A 21,318-nucleotide genomic window follows, 5' to 3' on the forward strand; every position below is an offset into this window, starting at 1 on the left:
AGTTATTAGCCTCATGTCTGAGCACCACAGCTGGTGAAATATGACACCAGTGCTCACCAAAGGGCTGCCTGATGGGCAACAATGATAAATAAACATGGTGGACTCAAATTTGCAAGAGCTTGAATAAGATAGTATGTTATTGTGAAGCCCATAGAGTGGCTCAGTTCCTGTTGTGGCTTGCAAATGAGCGGCATAGAAACAGCCATCGGGGGGTTCATTGTCAAAGTGCAGCACTGACCTCAGGCCTTCAGCATGACATGCAAAAAAAAAGATGGCAGTAGACAAGAGTCCCATGCTGCTAGCCTTTCACAAGAACTTGCATGCACTCAGCAGTTCCCAGTAAATATCAGGGAGCACATAATATATAATTTGCAAATATAATTTTTTTCAATGCATGGAGATACTTTGCACTTGCAAATTGTAGTTCTAATATGGAAAATGTTCTATTTAAAGCTTGAACAAAGGGAGAGCGATCAACGTGCCAAATGAGTTTCTCCTTGAATAATGCTCAGCTGTACTAAGTTGTCATTTTGTGTTATTTTGAGACAATTAAAAAATGTTTTCTTTTGTCTGCAAATAACTTATTTGGTATTAACAGTTTTGAAAAGGTTACAGGGATTGTTTTTTTCCTTTTTTTTTTAGCTTTTTAAGAGCCATAGTAAATCAAACATTTGGATTACTAAAACAAGTGCCTGCATTCTCAAAACTGTTTGGTTAAAGCAACCAGATTATAGTTATTTTGCCAACACATTTTTATGTCAAATATTAACTGATTCAGCCCTGGATGGATATATGATTAGGGGATTGCTTTGACTGAGGTCAATTGGGTTTCATCAAGAAAAGTTGGTTTAAACTGGCCTAATTTTATTTTTGCAGTAGAAGTTCTAAAAAGCACTGAAGTATTTGTATAACTTGGATTTCTTGTGTTTACAGGGCATCAACATTGTTGGACCTAGTAATGCAGAGTCTCAGCCTCATCGGCCTTGTCCAGCCATGTACCAATTGGATATTGTCTTGAAGAAAGGGAAAAATCTCGCCATTCGTGACCGAACAGGTAGGAGATCTGCTTAGTTTGTGAACTGAGGTTAATTTAAAAGGACCTTGTGAATATCTTTCTCTAATCTTGTCATCTAGCCAAAGGACAGTGACTCTCCCATTTTCTCTTGTCAGTGTTACAAACTGCAGAATTGTAATATTCCCACAAAATAAAGAAACACAGACAGTTTTATGTTAAAAAAGATAGGTTCGTAGACTTTTTATGTCTTTTGTCAAAAAATCAAAACAAATGTTTTAAAATCAACATTTTAAAACATTTAAATTTCGATTAAATACTCTATTTAATCTAAATTTATTCAATAATTAAGTAAATAAATAAATGTATTTAAATATATTTATTTAATAATTGAAATTTATTAAATAAATATAACAAATTATATTTATTTAAGCTGAAAACTGGTTTCAGAGAAATGAGACCGGGATCTCTCAGAAGATAATAAAACAATGTAAAACCTCCATTTCAAAATGGCACTCTTTAGTCACTTCCTGTGTGTCAATTGCTTCCTGTAAGATGGATTTATTGTAGATCAATCCATTAAAACCCAGAGTTAAGCTTTAATTATCCAAGGATTATGTTATATCTTACGGCAAATCAAAACAAAATCACAGGTTAGCAAAAACATGTAAAGAAATTTCCCTTATTTAAATTAACATCTGCACTCAATGTACATTGTAGTTAATGACAGTTTTATTAGCAGCTTCTACAGTTACTATGACAACAGCAAAAATAAAGGCTGCTCTGCCCTCTCCTATACATCTTTCATCAGTGCTTGTCCACCTAGATAATGAGCAGTGAGGTGCAGAGCTCACCTGTTCTGTCCTGAGTCCATCGAGACAGCTTATTACGGAGAAAAGAAACAGATAGACCCAGACCAATAGCAAAGACGGACCTTTAGCAGCTGCAAAAAAGAGAGAAGAAAATTCATCCGGTTACCCACGGTTCGAACAACAGCAATTAAAAGCAGTTTTGTAGTTGTTTCATCCAGCTCGCCCCAGTATGATTCGATTTCTAGTCTACAGCCCCGCTCCCTCGCCTTAGTTTTCTGATTGCCACCTTAGCAGTTTACCAACTTGACCAAAAGCTAGCTATGAACTTCCCCTTGCTAAATAATACACATATTAACTTGAGAGTCTACTTGTGCACCACACTTTTTGATTGTAATACAGTCAGGACATGCGCATTTTATTTTGCTGTGTCACAGCAAATCAAAGAGATAAAATAAGAAGGCAGATTTTGAATACCATATTTTGGGCACTATAAGGCGCACCTAAAAATCTTCAATTTCCTCAAAAACCGAAAGTGCACCTTATAATCCGGTGCGCCTTATATATGGACCAATATTGAGCCACAACAGGTCTAGCAACTACAGTAAGCAGCCGACTTCATTTTCCCCAGTAGAAGAAGAAGCGCGCGGTGCATGCTGGGATAGTTGTCAGAACGCTGGTTTGTAATCTATTAATAAAGTTCGACTGACCTATCTACCTACCGACCATCTAGATTCAGGTCGTCTGCAGGTCATTTAGCACCACGTTCTCCACCAACATGCTGTGCGCGAACGGAGAAGGGTGACCATCGTCCGCCCACGCCCCGGCACAGTCGCGGTAGGCTCTCCTCGCCAAGCGCAGTCGGACTGTTTTGTTGACATTCCCTTGAGTGCAGCTCCATCTAGTGGATACATAACGTAACTCCAGCCTCTACTGTAGCGTCTATTCTATGCACCTTATAATGCGGTGCCCCTTATATATGAAAAAAGTTTTAAAATAGGCCATTCATTTAAGGTGCGCCTTATAATCCGGTGCGCTTTATAGAGCAGAAAATTACTGGTTTACTGGTTTAAGAAATTTCTTATTTTCCTGGAACGAAAAAAAATTTATTCAAATAAATTTTTTAGAGGTAAAATTACTTGCGTACATCTGATGAACATAAGGAGAGGCAATCAGCTTTCAGCATCAAGGCACATATCCGTAGCTTACCCTGGTGCTTAAGATGGCTAAGCTACTGATACATTATCTGCCTGCAATGTTCTGTTTTCTACTGCTCAAGAAGTGAGCATAAGAAAATCCTTCATCCCGTCTTCTTTATATCAATGTAACATGCATTTTTCAGGATCCCAGCAAGATCATAAGCCATTTGCCATCAGCTTTGTTGTTTTGCCTTATATATGGACGACAAAATGCTGTTTGTCGTTTGCATTCCTAAATAACCAACATTTTAAACATTCTTCAAATGATTACGAATGACAAGAATAACAAGAAATAGATAAGAAAGATCAATCCAAAACTGTCTATCCTCCGGTTGTTTCCTGTCATTCTCTGCCTTTTTAAATTTACGTCTAGATCTCATAAAATTGCCTTGAGTCATAAAACCGAGTAGATAAATTGTAGCAGGAGGAGCATTATAGTTGTAGCCTTTTATCTAGAGAAAAACATGAACAGTGAGTGAGTGACTCATATTTGTCGTGTTTGGTGCTGTTGCCAATACTAGCTGTCAGGCATCTTCTACCTTATCAGCAATATCCTCGTTTCCCCAGAGCCCTAACCCTGTCTTAGCTGTCATGCCCTGGATAAAAACAGATTACCCTCTGTGTGGCCCACGTTTTCAGTAAAACACCACATGATGAAGCTTGTCACTGGTTTTTCAGTTTTCATTCTTGCTGTTCATTTGTGTATATGTGTGGGTGGCTGAGAATGTAAACCTGAGGTCCCCAACCACGTTTTCATAGAAGTCCTCCTGCTTGTACCTGTAAAAAAGCTGACAACCCAAAACACAAAGTTTTTCCCATTTTTTAAAAATTGAGGTGCTTAATAATGAATCAGCTGGGGCGGGGGGAAGTGCAGTGGCTCAGGCACGCTGCATGAAGTCAGATGTCTGGATACAATGCATAAATGCTCAAGATGGTAGTGTCTGCTTCTGTAAATGTTCTGCATCACTGCCTCTTTGCCATTTTTCCTGATAGTTCTCTGTGTCTTGGAGATGGTACCAGTGAAAAATGTGGAATAAAATCCAAGCAGTGGGGTTAAGTGGGTCTATATAAAGTGCCTTATAAAATGTTCAAACCCCTTTGGCCTTTTCGTTTTGTCAAGTTCCAGCAACAAACTTATATAGATTTTTATTGGAATCTTATGTGACAGATCAACAGAAAAATGCACATGCATTTTCACATATTTCTACGTGGTAAATCTAATAAGTGTCTTGTGAATTTGTATCGCGGTCTGTTAAGTTTTTGCATCGAAATAAAAAGCATCTTGATAAAGAGTTAGGATGCATCTGTTTGCACTTTACTTTCAGAAAAGATATAGCGGCTTTGCAAAGGTCAGAGTTTTTCAGTGAACAAACTGCTTCAAGAAACCTACCAGACAGGCCAGAGATAATGTTGTGGAGTAGTTTACAGAAGTATTATGTTATTGAAACAAACTCCCAAGCTGTGAATATCTAAGGAAGCACTGTGCGAGTCATCATTAAACATCGCAAAGAGTGTGTTTAACTGTAATGTTAGGTAAAGATGGGCATTCATTAGAGCAGCAGCCATGAGATCTGTGGTAGTTCTGGAGAAGCTGAAGAGCTCAGCAGGGAAAACCTATTGACCGAACAACTTAAACTGAAGCACTCCTCAAATCTGATTTGTATGCAAGAGTAACACTCGAAGCACACACTTCCCTTTGTACAATACGGTGTTAGCAGCACTGTACTATGGGAGTGCTTCTCCTGAACATGGACAGTAAAGCTTGTCGGCTAATGGAGTTTGATACAGTGTAAACTTTTTTTGAGAACCTGACAGAGTTTAAAAGACTTTATGTATAGGCATACTTTAGCCTTTCAGTCACTGCCAGAGCTGCAATTGTGCAACTTACTCCTGTGTGAAAATGACATAGCCCAGGCCAAAAGTGAAACACATCTTGACCGAGCCTTGTCGTTGCATACTACTGGAATTTACATGCCACATTTGCATGCCACACTTTTCCGATGTTTCATTGTAAAATACTTGAAAGCCGTTATTCTCCTTCCCCTTTAAAATTATGTACGACTCTGTGTTGGTCTTTCACATAAAATTCCAACACGATAAACTGAAGTTGGTAATGTACCATTACTATGGAAAAATTCAAGGAGTGTGAATACTTTTGCTAAGTTTTTAAAACAGCACAAATAACTACTTTGTAATAAACTATGAAAGGTATTGTTGCATTCAAAACAAGATGACTTTATTCTGGCCTCAAATCAAAGGAAAAACATTTTGATTACGCCGGGTTTTTTGCGTTTTCTTTTGGCGTTGCTTACACATAATAGATAAGTGACCAAACTCTTTACACATACCATATACTTTCCTCTCCTGATAGTGTTGTACAACTTCATTCTCTCTGCAAAAATAAGAGATGCAAAACGCATCCTCAAAATAAGTTTTGAGATGTGTGGAAAGCTATAGTTAATTGGTTTCAGTGAGCGATTTTTACAAGCTAAAGTTAACAGTATTATACGGATGCATACGGATTCACACACACCGCTGTTCTGCTGGATTGCATCTGTAGTCAAAATGATTGTAAGTGCGTGACTGACCCATCTCTGTGCTTTTCATTGTGCAGAGTTCTAGTTTATCTCATATTCCTTATTGAGTTCTTGGGTTATTATTAACTGAATAAGCATTTATCCACTCAAAAGTGTGATGTATTTTTGTCTGAGCCAAGGCTTTTAAAAATCATGTGTTCTGATTTTGTGACTATGCAAATTCAAACTTTTTCAAACTTTGTGCTGTAAAAATTTCATGGACAAACTGGGATCCTTGATGCTCATTGTTGAAGACTGAATTGCTGCAAATTGGGTGTGCAAAATTGCATTTGCCTAAAATTATGGAAAGATCAGAGAACAAGTATCCCTTAGTTTTGGTTTTGGCATTAATCATCCTCCTTTGTACTTAACCTTGTGTGTAATTTTTTTTTGATACATGTTTTGAATTATCTTAATTTTCTTTATGTTTTGTTGAGCTGCAGAAAGCTGGATTTAATATGTCATCGCATCTTCCAACTTTGGTTTTAATCACAATCCTGTTATATTGTGATTATATAAAATTAAAGATTAATTTTGGGAGAAATTAATTTCATGGACAAACTAGATTATCTTCATCATGGAGTCTGTTTGTAATTACTCTGTCTCTGAAGCAGGTGTTCAGGTAAGATGCCAGCATCTTGCGGTAGAGTGTTTTGGTCCTCACCGCCTTACACAAAACATCGTTTATAGCAGATTGCATTCTGGGTAATGGGAAACCCTAGAGCTAGAGCCATTCATCAGTCCTGACAGTACATGAAGCGCTGGATCTTTCTCTGTCTCTCTCTCTGTTTCTCTCTCTCTCTCTCCCTCTCATTTTCTCTTTCTCACACACACATACACACACGCACACATGTGTGAATCTGTCCTTAAGTGCAACTCAAGCATGACTGAAGGTTTTATGGGGATCTTTACTGCTTTTTCTCACCTCTGCTGCTCTCTTCTCTGACAAGTGCCAGTGAGCCTTGTCCACGTCGTGGTTCTTAATAAGATATTTTGACAGGTAATGTGTTGGTGTAGGTCCTTCTATAGTTGTTCCTGAACAGCTAGTGCTAGGTAAATAAGTTGACTTAAGCTCAGAGGTGATGTAAATGTTTTTTATATGCTATAGCCGCCACTTGTAGTTCACTCTTTTGAGTAATAGAATTTAAATTATTGCATGAGATAACATCTAAAATCTCACACATGGTATTAATTTAGCTAATTTTATATATTCACTGTGAAACAGACACATCTTGCTGTTTCTTTATTGTTAAGTTTAATCAAGTTTGTTTTATTTTGAAATGATTTCTAATGATGCCAATGTAATGTCTGCAGCTTTCAGGCCGCCGATACAAAAGAGGGTCAAGTTTTTCATAAAATCTTTATGGTTTTTCCTTTGACCAGACTATGCATTTTATTTCTTTTTGGAGACAGTTTTTGTTTTAGCATTTTTTTTATTTATTCAGGATTTAGAAACATGAACTCTACTGAAACCACTGTGCTTAGGGTGGTCGGTGACATTCTCAAGTTTACATAATGTGGATTTACAGTCCTAGTTCTGATAGGTCCTACTACCTCTGCTGCTAGGCATCGTCTTCCTGAATATTTTTCTGTGGAACGTAACCTACTGGAAACCTTTCATTACCTAGGCTGTTTTTCTGTGTGCGTTTTGACTCTGGGTCGGAAACCTGGGTTGTTTACGTGGATTATGTCCCCTGACGCAGAGAAGGTTTGCCTTCAGCAGAACTGCTGTTACGACCTGGGAACACAAATCTTTACTCACAGCCACAGAATTGCTATTAAAACAGTGGAATCAGAATAATAAAGCACAAACGTTACATTCTTTGGTAGTGGTTTAATATTATAATATATTTTTTTATATAATCTTAATGTAAGTGTAGGAGAAAAAATACTATTTCTCCTACCTAAAGTTTATTTATTTATTTAATTCCAAATGTTGGTTATGTTTTTATATAATGTCCATATTCCTTTTCAAGACACAATAAGGTAACATTTTATCCACAGGTATTTTTAGATCATTTTAGAATTAAATGTAATTACCTGCTAATACATTATTAATAAATAATTTTGACACATTTTTTCCGCCCTTTGCTCACAAAGAACTATTGCTCATTAATAGAGAATGAATAGTGCAGATTGATGATGAAAATAAGGGAGTTAAATATTTAACTGTTTCACTCATTAGTGTGATAAAGGAACAGTGACATGAGATCATGTTTCACCCCACAGTCACAAATTAGCATATTCTATAAGTCTGTTAAGTGAAGGTTTACTATGTTAAAACAATATTTTTTAAAATTGTGGCACAGCTTTACCTGCTGCAGGGGACGCCTCTTCTCAAAAACAATGTTGTCAAAGTGTTGAGGTCAATTTGTTTGATGATTGTAAACATCTAACTATGACAAACATGCAAAAATAATAGAATTCTGTAATGGGGAAAATACACTGCAAGCACCTGTACCTACAGGGAAAATATCACTCAAACATTTATTATGTCTGTGTGATGTAGCTGCATTTCCACATTTCACTTAGCAATACAACATATGTCCAGTACATCAAACAGTCACAATAGTGGAATCCAAACTATGTTCATCTTTAATTCACAGGTTATCAAATACTAAACACTATGCAAACACAACTGAAACTACAATTACATTTTTTTTCCAGGCCAACTTGGAAAGAACTATATTTTTTAATTTTCAGAACATTTTTTAATTCTGCAAAAAAAAAATACAACTTTCAACATCAACACGGCAAAAATAAAAAATAATGCATCTCACATGCTGCTACTTTCATATTATAATAGGGGAATTACACCTTTACATGTTTTTTTTTATTAATGAAGAGGACAATATGGTAAGCAAGATAATTTTTTGGGGTTTTGGGATTTAGTTGTAGTTTTAGCCACTTTTGCCCTTAGTGTGCTTATTTTTTGCTAATCATTGCAAGTCTATTCCTTGATTCAAACATAATTAATCATTAATGTCTTGTGAAATTTCAATGAGAACTCTATTTGACAACTTTCCAGCGAAGCCAAGCTAAAAGCCTGTGGTAGAATCAGAACCCTTCAACTAATGTGAAACATTCATTGCAACCGTAAGTTGAAACTTGAAAGTCTAATGCTTTCATTTAAATGCTGTGGCAGTTCTGGGAATGAGCAAAAACCCAGGTTAATTATGCAAGAACACATAACAACACTTCAGACAGAGCTAGCAATAACAGAGCTTTTATCTGTTCTCCCACATTTCTGAAGGGAGATGACTAACCAGTTGAGTTGTCTTATAAGCAAAGGGCTTTGACAGGAAAAGGGAAATATTTTAGCTTGTAAATGTTGCAGAAGCTGATTTCACTGCCAAATGCATAAAACAAGATGCTGACACTAGTACTAATTTCAACTAAAAAGAGCAGAAATGGAATTTGAAATGTTTAGTTTTAACCATTAGTAACAGCCATACCCCATGCATGCTTTGAAATAAAAAGTAGGGTAGGATTTTATATTTAGTAGAACCTTACTAATAATGGGTATCAACCCATTTTGTCTTAATTCTTTGTTGAATTGATTTAAGATGCTGTTGGAAATATTTTATAGGCATTTTAGTTCATATTGACTTGATATCATCTCACAGTTGCTGCAGACTTGCTGGCTGCACATCCTGTAAATCTGCCAATCTGTTTGAAATACTTTTGTCTCATGATGGTTTCATGTTTTCAGTAGAGGTGTGCCGATCGATCGACCACCGATCATAATCGGCCGATTTCCGTGAAAAAGTGTATGATCGTGAACGCCGATCACCAAAACCGATCACATTGATCTCACTTCGCAGCCAGCGTGTGCAGCTCACCTGTTTCCTTTACACTGCGCAAGCGCGCGGCAGCAAATCCTGTCGCGTGGAACTATAACGCTCTGAGAGTGAATGGGGACGTGTGCGTGTTGCGGCGGAAAATTACCTCGGAGGGTGAAGAACGTCAAAATGCATCAACACGACGAATCTAATATGGCATTTAAAAAACAAGCACTTGACGGAGTTTGGCTACGTCGAGGCTCAAAGCAGGAAAAGGCACATCGGGAGCGCCGCGGAAGTGGCGCAACTACACATTATTCAGGTGGATGCGAAAACATAGAAGCAAACTTGATCTTTGTCTCTGACAAATTTTCAATTTCAAATCCAACCTGGAACTATGTTTTATTTGGTCTAAAGTTAGTCACAAATCTCGTCTTTAGCATTAAAATATCTGCTCTGGTGTTCACTGGGTGGTTCTAACAGTGTGGATATAGAAGTATAGAAAATGTTTTTCTCTGCCTGAGGAACAACAGTGAAACTAGCAGAGAGAGTCAGGAAGAGAGAAAAATCACTAGTGATTATTTCCACAGCGGGAATCCACTGTTAATTTAGTTTACATTGTCAAAATATATGAGCACATCAGTGGTGGAGTGCTTGATTTTGTTACAGCTACATAACAATATTAGTTATCCAAACAAACCCTATAGGTAACACTGTCATGTGGACAAGATCGTGACTTAATGGTCTCATAATGAAACCAGAAGTGAGTGAACCATGTCATTACATTTGAGTATTCGCTCTGGGCTATTTGCTCATGCTAAATTTTAAGACTGCACACTCATGTTTGTAAAACCATCACACTGCATTATTTAGGCGGGGATACTGTTGTAAAAGAAAGTTATCAATATGAAAGGGTTTTTGTTCTGTTTGTGTAAATGGGGACTCGTGTTCAAGCTTTTACCAGCACAGTTTTATCATCCTCGGGGCTCAGGTGTCTGAAACGGCAGCCGGATTTACCAGCAAATAGACACAGAGAGCAGATTTTATGGTCGTTGCCCATTAAGTGTTCAGAAAAGATAAATGTGGGATTGATTATGTTCTCTTCTGCTGTTGCGAAGACAGAAAGCCACTCGCAAAGTGAGGTCTACCAGTTGCTTTTAGATGTGAGCTGTACCACACCCAAGGCAAAATTACCTGCTGTGTCCTCTGCTGTTTGCTCTCATAAGCAGATTTATTTTTATTCCTAGCTACTGTCACACTGGTTCGTGCTTGGTTTCAATAGGAGTCATGCATAAATGAAGAACCGGATGCAACACTATCGTAGATCTGGGATTCTAGGCAAAATCACTAGATTGAAGTTTAAATCGTGCCAGAAAAGCACAATTTGTGTTTAACAAATGGACAGCTGAAGTTAAAATTATTTGGAGGGGTAGTTAAACACTTAGTGGGAATTTGTTGTTCTTTCAATTGAACCATTCAAGGTTTCTTTGGGTTGAATTAAGTGACGAGTGCGAAGAAAGATGAGAATGGCAACAGCTTATCAACTAAATTTTCAGTGCATCTATAGAAAACATGTATGGATACATATATTAAAAGCAAAGTTTTTTTTTTTTTTATCTTTAATGTACATACTATCATCAATATCCTTTTCTGGGATGATAGGTGGGGCTTCTAGTGAAAGTTGCTTCAAGAAACAATTTCTGAATATCTCTACAGATATCTTCTTTTAAATAGGTTCTAAAACATTCAGGATATTTGTAACCTTGCATTAATCAAACTAAAATGCTACACCAGTATTAAATCACCTTAAATAAACTTAAACCTTTTAAATTTTTTATTAAATCACAGTTATGAAATCTAATCGGATCTCTAACTCATGACTGAAAACCATTTCCTCTAACCTCTATATGTACAACAATTACCGCTTCAAGTTTACTGGGTGAGTGACATATGCGCTTTTTGTACCCAGTCTTGCCTCAAGCAGAACTTCTATTTCATGCTCTCATGGCTCCAAAGTGAACAAAAGCCCATGGCGTTATAATCCATGAAACACTTAAGTCAATCATTGTTCATTTCTGTAGAGCTTATTGAGCTTACAATATCTGTCTTATTGATCCAACAGCCCTCAGGTGGTAAGACATTCACCCATTTCTTAAGGAAATGAGTGAATAATTCATTTCAGTTTCCCCAATGGTGTGAATGCCTGAAACTTTGAAAAATAATCTAACATAAGTGGATAGCTGTGGTTGTTTTCCAGGTTTGTGCTTCCTTTTCCTCTTCTTCTCCTTGCTGGACCCACTCTTGCTCGTTTTCAGACATCACCTTCCTACACCGGCAGCCTTTTCAATTTCATACTCTTCAGCCTGTGTGCGTTATGGCCCCATAAAGCTGGCACTGTGGGATGCAGAGCCTCTGAGTCAGTGATGTGTGTCTGGGTAATATTGACCCACTGAGGCACAAAAAGACAGCAATATATAGGAAAAAACTTCTTTTTGGCAATGGCATCTGTAGTTTGGGACTATTTTTCTTTAGTTTAAAGAGGATCAATTGTACCTTTGTGTTTTAAATACTTTCCATGCTTGTTACAAAGTTAACTTGTCTTTTTCTAAAAGAAGCAGCCCAATCCCAGAAACTTTTAGCTCTGCTTCTTTTCTTCTTCTTTTTTTTTTTAGCATTTCTTCTGTCCTGCTTTTGCTGTTGTTCAGAGATATGTAAAAGGTAACTGTGTATGAAGGGAAAAATATGTGTGACTGTAGTATCTTTAGTTGGAGCACTCATGTGTATATATGTGTGTGAGAGGTTTTCTAAATGTGAGGAAATGGCCATGTTTTCCCAGCAGGCCCGTAAGCACATATGCTGCTCTCACAACAACACTTTGCTGGCAGCAGAACGTCGGCAGTTTTTATTTAAACAAAGCAGACCTCATGCTTTGTTTTGTGTTTTTTATGGCTATTAAATATCTTTGCATGTTGAGAGTTAGTTGGCACTATAAATATGTCAGTTGTTGACATCAATTTTCTTTTACTTTTACTTTTACTGACTGTAATAAGCACATAAAACTAATTATGTGGGAGTAAGAAATTTCCTAATTAATGATCATGCAAGATACTCATTATCAGATGACACATGAGAACAGAGATTCTGGTGCTCAGTAGAAAAATATGTGCTCTTATTCTTGCAAAAATATTATATAAAACTACATTATAGTAGTTTGTGTTTGAGCTCTGATGAAATGTGAAAAGTGCCCGCGATGTCAAATACTGGAGAGGTTGTGAGCTTGACAAAAGACCTGGGATGATCCATCTATCCATACACCCTGGACAGGTTGCGAGCAACACAGAGACAGACAGGACAAAACAACCATGCATGCACACATTCATACCTAAGGATGGGTTTTCAGAAATCAATTAACCCAAGTCATGCTATTGGACTTTGGGAGGAAGCCGGAGTACCCAGAGAGAACATGTAAACTCGCTGCAGAAAGACCCGAGGCTGGGAATTGAAGTCAGAACCTTCTTGATGCAAGGCAACAGTGCTACCAAGTGCACCACTGTGCATGATCTGGGCTGACGAGCAGGTGTGAGTGGAGGGAGTGGAAGCAGACTGTGAAGGGATTGAGAAAGTGGCAATGGAAAGGGGGGTCAATTACACAAACCAACCAAAATACAAACACAAAGGAGTAAGGAGACATAAGGAACCTAATTAAACTAGAACAAAGGAAAATAACTAGAAACAAGAAATAAGAGCAGTTGTGGAAACCAAGGCAGAATTAAATGGAAATGACTAAGGAACACCAAAAGAATCTGAGGAAGATTCTGGCAGAACAGCAGCCTTGGAGGACGCTGGCAGCGGAGCAGAAACCTGGGAGGATGCCAGCGAACAGCAGCCTTGAAGGACGCTGGCAGCGGAGCACGTATCTTGGTTGACGTTAGCGGCAGTGCGGGAACCTTGGGGATGCTGGGGATGTGTCCATTCTGACCGACCCCCTGAGCCTTGTCGCAGGTCCTGTCGACCTCACACCCGACCTCCAGAGCCTGACTGGGAGGTCGATGGGACCTGCGACACTGGAGCAAGTACCTGCCGACGACAGAGCAGGAACCGTGAGGCTGTTGGGAACCACGACGAGGCTCTGGAGGCTGACAGGACACTCAACGAAACCCTGGAGGTCGGCTGAGAGACTAAAGGGACTCGCCATAAAGCCCTGGAGGTTGGCCAGGAGACCAAAAGGACTCGACGCGAAGCCCTGGAGATCAGCACACAACGGTGCTGTGGTACCGTTGTGTGATAGAACAACGGTACCACAGCACTGGCTTCGTGTCAGCCAGGGCTTCGACACAAAGCCAGGGCTTTGTGTCGCAGCCCTACGGCGAGACCTACGGGACTCGCCACAAAGCCCTGGAGATCAGGCAGGAGACTGACAGGACTCACTACGAAGCCCTGGAGGTCAGCCCGGAGACCTGCGGGACTTACTATGAAGCCCTGGAGGCAGGCCGGGAAACCGACAGGACCCACAACGAAGCCCTGGAGGTCAGCCCGGAGACCTGCGGGACTTACTATGAAGCCCTGGAGTCAGGCCGGGAAACCGACAGGACCCACAACGAAGCCCTGGAGTCAGGCCGGGAAACCGACAGGACCCACAACAAAGCCCTGGAGGTCAGCCCGGAGACCTGCGGGACTTACTATGAAGCCCTGGAGTCAGGCCGGGAAACCGACAGGACCCACAACGAAGCCCTGGAGGTCAGCTGAGAGACCAAAAGGACTTGCCACAAAGCCCTCGATGTCAGCCAGGAGACCAACGGGACTCCTGGCTGACAGGAGTCCCGTTGGTCTCATGAGGGCCACCGACAATCAAGTATGAAGCCTGGAGCCCTCATGACACAAATTTATTTAGTAGTACCATGCTTGAAGCCAGTACCTCAGATTGTCTGTTTTATGCATTTTCAGAAGCATATCGGTGAAGCCTCTGACCACATATCTGAATATAAATGGCTGCTCCTGTGGCTATTCTGAAACTGACTGGCTGTCTTTGTGGGTTTCCTCTTTAGATGGCTGCTGGTTCTGCTGCTCCTCTCTGTCCCTGAGCCTTTGGTTCAGTTGTTCCACTTCAAGCTGCAGGTCGGTATTTATACGCTCCAAGGTGGTGCTTTGCTGCTCACAGGCAAGGCTTCTCTGCTGCAGGAAGATGCGATTCACCTTCAGGGTGGCATTTTCCTCCTCCAAGATGTTGTTTTCCTGGCTGAGGATGTTGTTCTCCTCCAGCAGTTCATTGTAATCTTCGTCCAGTTTGGTGTTCATCTCCTCCAAGGCGTTGTTGTCCCTCTCCAGGGTGTCGCTTTTCTGCTCCAAGGTGATGATTCTCTGCTCCAAAGCAGTGCTTCTCTGCTCCAAGTTGGTGCTTTTCTGCTCCAAGATGGTGCTTATTTGCTCTAAGAGAGTGCTTTTCTGCTCCAGGGCGGTGCTTTTCAGCTTCAGGGCGGTGTTCTCCTTCTCCAGGGCGTTGTTCTCCTGCTCCAAGACGGTTTTCTCCTGCCCAAGGGCGGCGTTTATCAGCTCCAAGGTGCTGTTGTCCTCCTTTAAAGTTCTGCTGGTTCTGATCAGTTTTTTTAATTCCTCGTCTTTTTCCCAAAGCTGCCCGTCTTTTTTATGTGCAGCTTGTTCTATGTTTGTAACTTGAATCTTCAGCTCCTCAATTGCTTTAGTTAGAGTCTGTAGAGGCATCATACTGACTTCTTTCAAGATTACTTCGAACTTCTCTGTCTCTCTAGCTAAGGTCCCTTGTGTTTTCTCATTTTTTGAATCAGAAGATGATGCCTTACTGTTCTCACTCATTCTTGATTCTTTTTGTCTGGATAAATCCAAAAACTTCTCAATGTAGGAGACAATCCTTGTACTTGGACTTCTGCAATGGTTATGACCGTGCAGCTTTGTGATGTCACTCTTGTGGCGCAAGAGTGACATCAATTCTCTTTGTGACATCAATTCGCGTGATGTCACAAATTGATGTCACTACCTCAGCAGGACAACTAGAAAACTGCTGAAGTTTGAATAAAAACAAACTTTATGGCTGAATGCATAACCTCTTAGCTCAGAGGTTCCCAAACTGAGGGGCCTGACCCCTAGGGGGCGAGCCGTGCCATTGCAAGGGGGGCGCGGGAAGCTGTCTGGATTAAAAAAAACAACAAAAAACATGAAGCTGTATGCGCTCGATTTTTACCTTAGAATGGCCAACTCTTTGTTATTCCTATGTCAATTTGATACTGTAGGGGCTTCCACACTTCCCATATCTGTGCCTTCTGTCACTTTTATCAACAGTTAAAACTGTTTAGTCCGTTGTTAACATGTGGTAACCTGTTTTTCCGAGCCATCTTTAAACGCAACATGAACACTAGTACACTCGCGCTGGGTTTACACCTGTGAAGTAGAAGGAGACCTGCTGCTGTTCAGAGATACGCAGGTGTGTGTTAGAATCATAGCAGCAAACCAGCAAAACGCAAAGAATTTTTCACAATTTTTTCCCCAAACTAACCGACTGAGTTGAGTAAAGCTGTTGGATGCAGGTAAAGTTAGCTAAAAGATGACTAACTAATATCAATGCAGCACCTTAAGCTTAACAAGTAGCCTGTAGGCTACCGATGTTGTTGTCTATGTCCAGCGACGTACATTCATTTTGCCCCCAAAAAAGTCGATTCCCCCCCTCATTGTTAGAGACAGGGAGTCTATAAGAATCCTCTTCCACCCCCACGCCCCCACAAACATTGTTCAACAAGACAGCTATTTGTAATCCATAAGGGGGGCCCAGAAAATATTTGGAAACCACTGGGGGGGCCCAGGAGAAAAGGTTTGGGAACCACTGGCTTAGCTGATGGCCATTGGAGACAGTTCAACTGGTAATATATCAACAACGCTGAAATCCGCACTTGGGAGACAGCGGCTCTTGAGGACAATGGATTGGACAGCAGGGTTCGAGGACCTACTGTCAAAAGGAAACATTGTGCCCGAAAACAGAAGAAGGGGAAACGGGTGGGCGTGTTGACCCAGCTGATGCCTAGGAAGCCACCAATTCTGACTCTCTTTCTGGCCAATGTCCGCTCACTGGATAAGAAAGAGGATTTGTTAGATCTGAGGTTAAGAGTTTCTGCAGAGATGAAGAACTGTGCCGTTCTTTGCCTAACAGAACCCTGGCTTAACAGCAATATGCCAGACTTTAGCCTTCCAGATCAACAGTCTTCACTTATTCCAAGCAGACCGCGACCAATGGTCAGGAAAAACACTGGGAGGAGGACAATGTATGTAAGTGAATGAAGGTTGGTGTACGAACTGACCTGGTTAAAAGCTGTCAGCCATACTATCTGCCTCGGGAGTTTACTGCGGTGTTTGTCACCATTGTTTCGGGTGCTAACGGCAACGAAGCATCAAGGAGCTGTATAGATGAAGGCCTAGGGTAGCGGTTTTCAACGTGGGCGGTACCGCCCTCCGGGAGGCATTCAGAGGACGGCAGGGGGTGCTGGGGGAAATTTTTTATAAAAGGGGGCGCTGGGAGTCCTTTGGGGGGTGTTTGGTCGAAGGTAAACTTGTCACCTTAAATGCACAACAATGCCAATTTAGACTTTGAGCAACTTGGTAAAACTGTATTGTGTAACATTAAATCATGCTTGGCTGCAACTGTATTGATGGCAGCTCTTCTTCTATTCAGTATTTGTTAGCTTTTGGCGCAGCTCCGCTCCTGCTACTGGTAGCTTCACCGCATCAGGCCAGCGTTACACCGACTGATGACATTGCTGTGATACACTTTGTTTGGTATTTTTGTACATATGTTTTGGCAGTCAAAGCAGCAACTTATATTAAAAAGTGTTTTAACTCCATTTGAAGGCTGCCCACTTCCATGGAAGGACAACAGAAAATTGCTCTTATAAACATGTAATTACTAAAATCACAATACCCTCACTTTGTATCCCTCTGAAAAATGAACCCATTTACATAAAGAAATCCCTCCATGGGTGATACCATGATAGAGAGCGTACATTTTATAGCATTAACACCGGTGCTGTAAGTGATCCGTCATGAAACGGGGGTGATAGAACAACGATACCACAGCACTTTTAAATTTCAATAATCAGAATACCGGAAACAATTTCGGTATTCTGATGGGGAAAAGACAGTCAGTCTGCCTTTTCCCCATCAATACGTTTCCCGACCGCTGCGCACAAAAGGGGGTAAAAAAAAAAAAAAAAAGACGCTCACATTGCGCAAAACTCTGAAACAGGAGAAGCGGGACATAAAACGGAGCGACGAACTAGATGTGAATTATGGCATAAAAACAGAGAATCTGACGCTGAACAGTGAAAAATCAACACATGATGTGAAACGCATAATGATTAGGCGGCGCAGCAGGTGATGAGTGAAGATTACTGGTGGTGAGCGTCAATAAATGATAAAATAAATCTAGCAACAGGAAAGAAACTAAAGTGGACATAGCAATAAACCAAGAGAGGAAATACTGATCAACGGGAACTAAATGGAAATGAATGAAGAACAAAATGCAAGAATAAACTAAGAAACTAAAGTAAATACAGAAGAATAAACTGGTATGGCAAGACCTTTAGAGCAATAATTAATACAGAGGATTGTATGGCAAGAATAAACACACTATTTCCAGATAAAAGGTAAAATAATATTGTTGAAGTGCCATGGGTTTGTTGAGACCACATCTAGTACTGAGAATAAATATATCTTATAGACCATAACAGTAAAGAACTGATCACTTATTTATGTTTTTAATTAGATTTTATATATTTATTTCTTCAATATTATTTTTCATGTCAGTGTTAATGTCATGAGGCTGATGACTCCATGACACTTTCAATTTGACTCATTAGGATTTGATTAAGAACCAGATTTGTTCTTTGTAATTTCTGTCCAGTAAAACTATTAATCTATAAATGTATAGGCGGGTCTATATAAAGATGTAATCCATGTTTCTGTCTCATATTTTTATGGCATTAAAAGGACCTGGAACTTTTGTTTTTCCACTGAAAGCTCTGGTTTGCACAATAAATGCCACGTGGGTGAAATTTTATGGTTGATACTCTGATGTCCCATTTTCCTGAAGGCAGCACAGAGCTGCACCACCAGAAACCGACAGAAACACTGAAGAGAAGAAGAGCTATTATTAATGTAGTTACAGTTCTATCCATGTTTTAATGTTGCAGAGCTCAGTCGTTTTGCAAATATCAAAGTTTAAACTGGCATGTTGAACATCTTTTATTAACAACTAGATTTATTTAACAACTAGAAAATGGCCTGAAAAAGGTTGAGAAACACTGGCCTAGGGGGCCTAATGGAGCCACTGACTTATTTTGGATTAAACAGAAGTGCAAATAATTGATATTCATTTTAATTGTATTTTTTGATTAGTTGTTTTTAAGACTAGTTGTGGATTTAAATAGCATTTCACTGACACTGTTTTCCCATAACATGTTATTACCCAGTAATATTTTTATTTCTTCTGTCTACTTAGCATCTTTAATTCAAAAACACGGTGGACCGCCGGTGGACCCCCTCGGCGCCCTGACCACCGGGCTTAGCAAGTTTTCTGGGGGAAACCCTGAATACTTTTGCAACACTTTTACAATTTCACTTTAAGTGACTATTGCAGATTTGCCTTCAGATTTGTGTGAACGGCAACACTCCTCTGGGTCTCCTTCAGCAAACTGAAATGACAGAAAGCTTTAAAGGAACAAGGAGAGATATCACATCCATGCAAGCTGTAAACTTTCAATAGATGCTATGTGTGCAGAATAGAAAATAGAGTAAGCTGTGAGCATTTAACAGACCTCATTTGATGCATTGACATTCGCTTCAAACTTATTTTATTCGGTTAAACCGTTTTGCTTTTTCTTTTATGATGGTGTTTGTATGTGCAAGTAAAATTAAGGTGGGCTGTTATGAAAAAGCTTGGAATTAATCATGTACACCTTATATCAGGGGTGTCCAAAGTCAGTCCTTGAGGGCCGACATCCTGCATGTTTTAGTTCTCTCCCTGGTTTAGCACACCTGCATCAAATGATGGCTCATCAGAAGGCCTAAGGAGAACATTGACTTGCTGAGGAGGATTTTACTACCACTAGGGATAGAGCTAAAACAAGCAGGATGCCGGCCCTCGAGGATCGACTTTGGACACTCCTGCCTTATATTGTTCTATGAATACGTTTTTTATACACTTCTCAAAAAAATAAAGGGAACACTTCAACATTTAAGTGAACACTGAAGTGTTCCCTTTATTTTTTTGAGCAGTGTATATAAGTGCAGACTGAAAAACTCATAAATCTCAATGTTTTTTTTCCACAAACTCAGCTCTAAATACAAACACGTTCAATATGAATCTTCACCATCTTCCTACTTAAATGATTTTATTCAAATGCAGAAACCATTTCAACTATTTATTTACCCCAAACATCTTTCTCACTATCTCACTGAGAGAAACCAAATTATTGCTGTTTGTCAGTAAATCCAGATAGATTTATTTTTGTCGTGCTATGATGATTCTTGGTAAATAGGTTCAGTAGGCAAGACAGGAATCAGACAGCCAAGAATATATATATTTTTTCCCTTCAGGGTCTGATTGGTAAATGTTCCTTCATAGAAAGTAATTGCCTCTTCCTAACTGTACTGTGTTCATCATGTGTATTGTTGGGTAAGACTGAGCTCCACACATCACAGACTTTAAGACAATCCTACCATCTAGTGGTCAAAAAGAGACGCCATCTTCTCACAGAATCAAATCTTAATAATACTCATATGACTAAAACAAAACATAAAGGACATGGCATGCCAAAATGTTGGCATATATTTACAATAAACTGCAAAAAAATATACCTAAATAATAATAATAATAACGATTATACCTATATAACAAGAATAATACAACTGTGATACATTAATATGTATATTTTAATTCTTAGAGCACTTTGCAAACTATCAATTGTTAAAACCCTAATTGATAAGGCATGTTTTGATAATTGATTTAAATGAAAATGGTTCTGGAGAGCCTCTAATGAAAAGTGGGGTTTGCAGTGGTGGAGGTCATGTCTCTCCACATTGTGACAAACTCGCAGCAGGATGGACTGTAGCACTAAGGGGGTTTTGTATAGTACATTTGATTGTATCTATGATTTTATGGGGAGTTGCAGGGCTTATGGACTTGGTGGATGTAGACCTGGATGATATAAAAATCTATGGTGGCAAATGATATGGACATTATGATATGGAGATAATGTAGAGGATAAAAAAGGAAAGGACTAAGCATTCACGCTTGGGATTTGGTTGACATTTCTCTAATAGTTTTCTTTCTTTCCGGTTTGCTTCTTTCATCTCCAGGCACCAGCGACCCATATGTGAAGTTTAAAATCGGAGGGAAGGAAGTGTTCAGAAGCAAGACGATCCACAAAAATTTAAACCCAGTGTGGGATGAGAGAGTTATCCTTTTGGTGGAAACTCTCAGGGAGCCTCTATATGTCAAAGTAAGTCTGTTTTTGAACTTCAGATGTCATTGTGCCCAATGACACAATGACATCGGTGTAAGTAGTTGTTATGTACTCCTTAAACAACTATTAGTAAGTAGTAATGGTTGTTTGTGCCTATCTCTTTTACTTTGTGAGAGTCCTCTTTCAAAAGTGCTGCAAATCTTTGAATAAATTCCTGTTCTTATTTGTTTAGTTTTTTTATTATTTACATTTGAAGACGCTTACAAATTCAAATGACGTCAAACACGTCACGCTTCTGGCTTTATTAGCGTGATTTGTTGGAAAACATTTTATTTAATTTTGAGGAGATGAACTTAGCCAACTTTTTGTTAACTCTAGGTTTGGAGCTTCAGCCCTTTTAATATTACAGGACGTCATTGTTTGATGTTTTTACACATCAACAGAATCTCCACAGTTT

At 39.5% G+C, this 21,318-nt stretch overlaps 1 protein-coding gene across 6 annotated transcripts in view; it reads left to right on the top strand.

Annotated features, from left to right (window-relative positions):
* The window catches only part of mctp1a (multiple C2 domains, transmembrane 1a), a 145,870-nt gene that overhangs the window by 38,259 nt on the left and 86,293 nt on the right, over positions 1 to 21,318 (top strand). For all 6 annotated transcript variants that reach the window (XM_008418925.3, XM_008418927.3, XM_008418929.3 and 3 more), the window contains exons 2-3: positions 934 to 1,054; positions 20,755 to 20,897. In XM_008418925.3, the coding sequence (XP_008417147.2) occupies positions 934 to 1,054; positions 20,755 to 20,897 (264 nt within the window). The remainder of the gene's footprint in view (positions 1 to 933; positions 1,055 to 20,754; positions 20,898 to 21,318) is intronic.

The sequence above is a fragment of the Poecilia reticulata genome, chromosome 9 (genome assembly GCF_904066995.2).
Source record: "Poecilia reticulata chromosome 9, P_reticulata-male-v2, whole genome shotgun sequence".
Classification (NCBI taxonomy): Eukaryota; Metazoa; Chordata; class Actinopteri; order Cyprinodontiformes; family Poeciliidae; genus Poecilia; species Poecilia reticulata.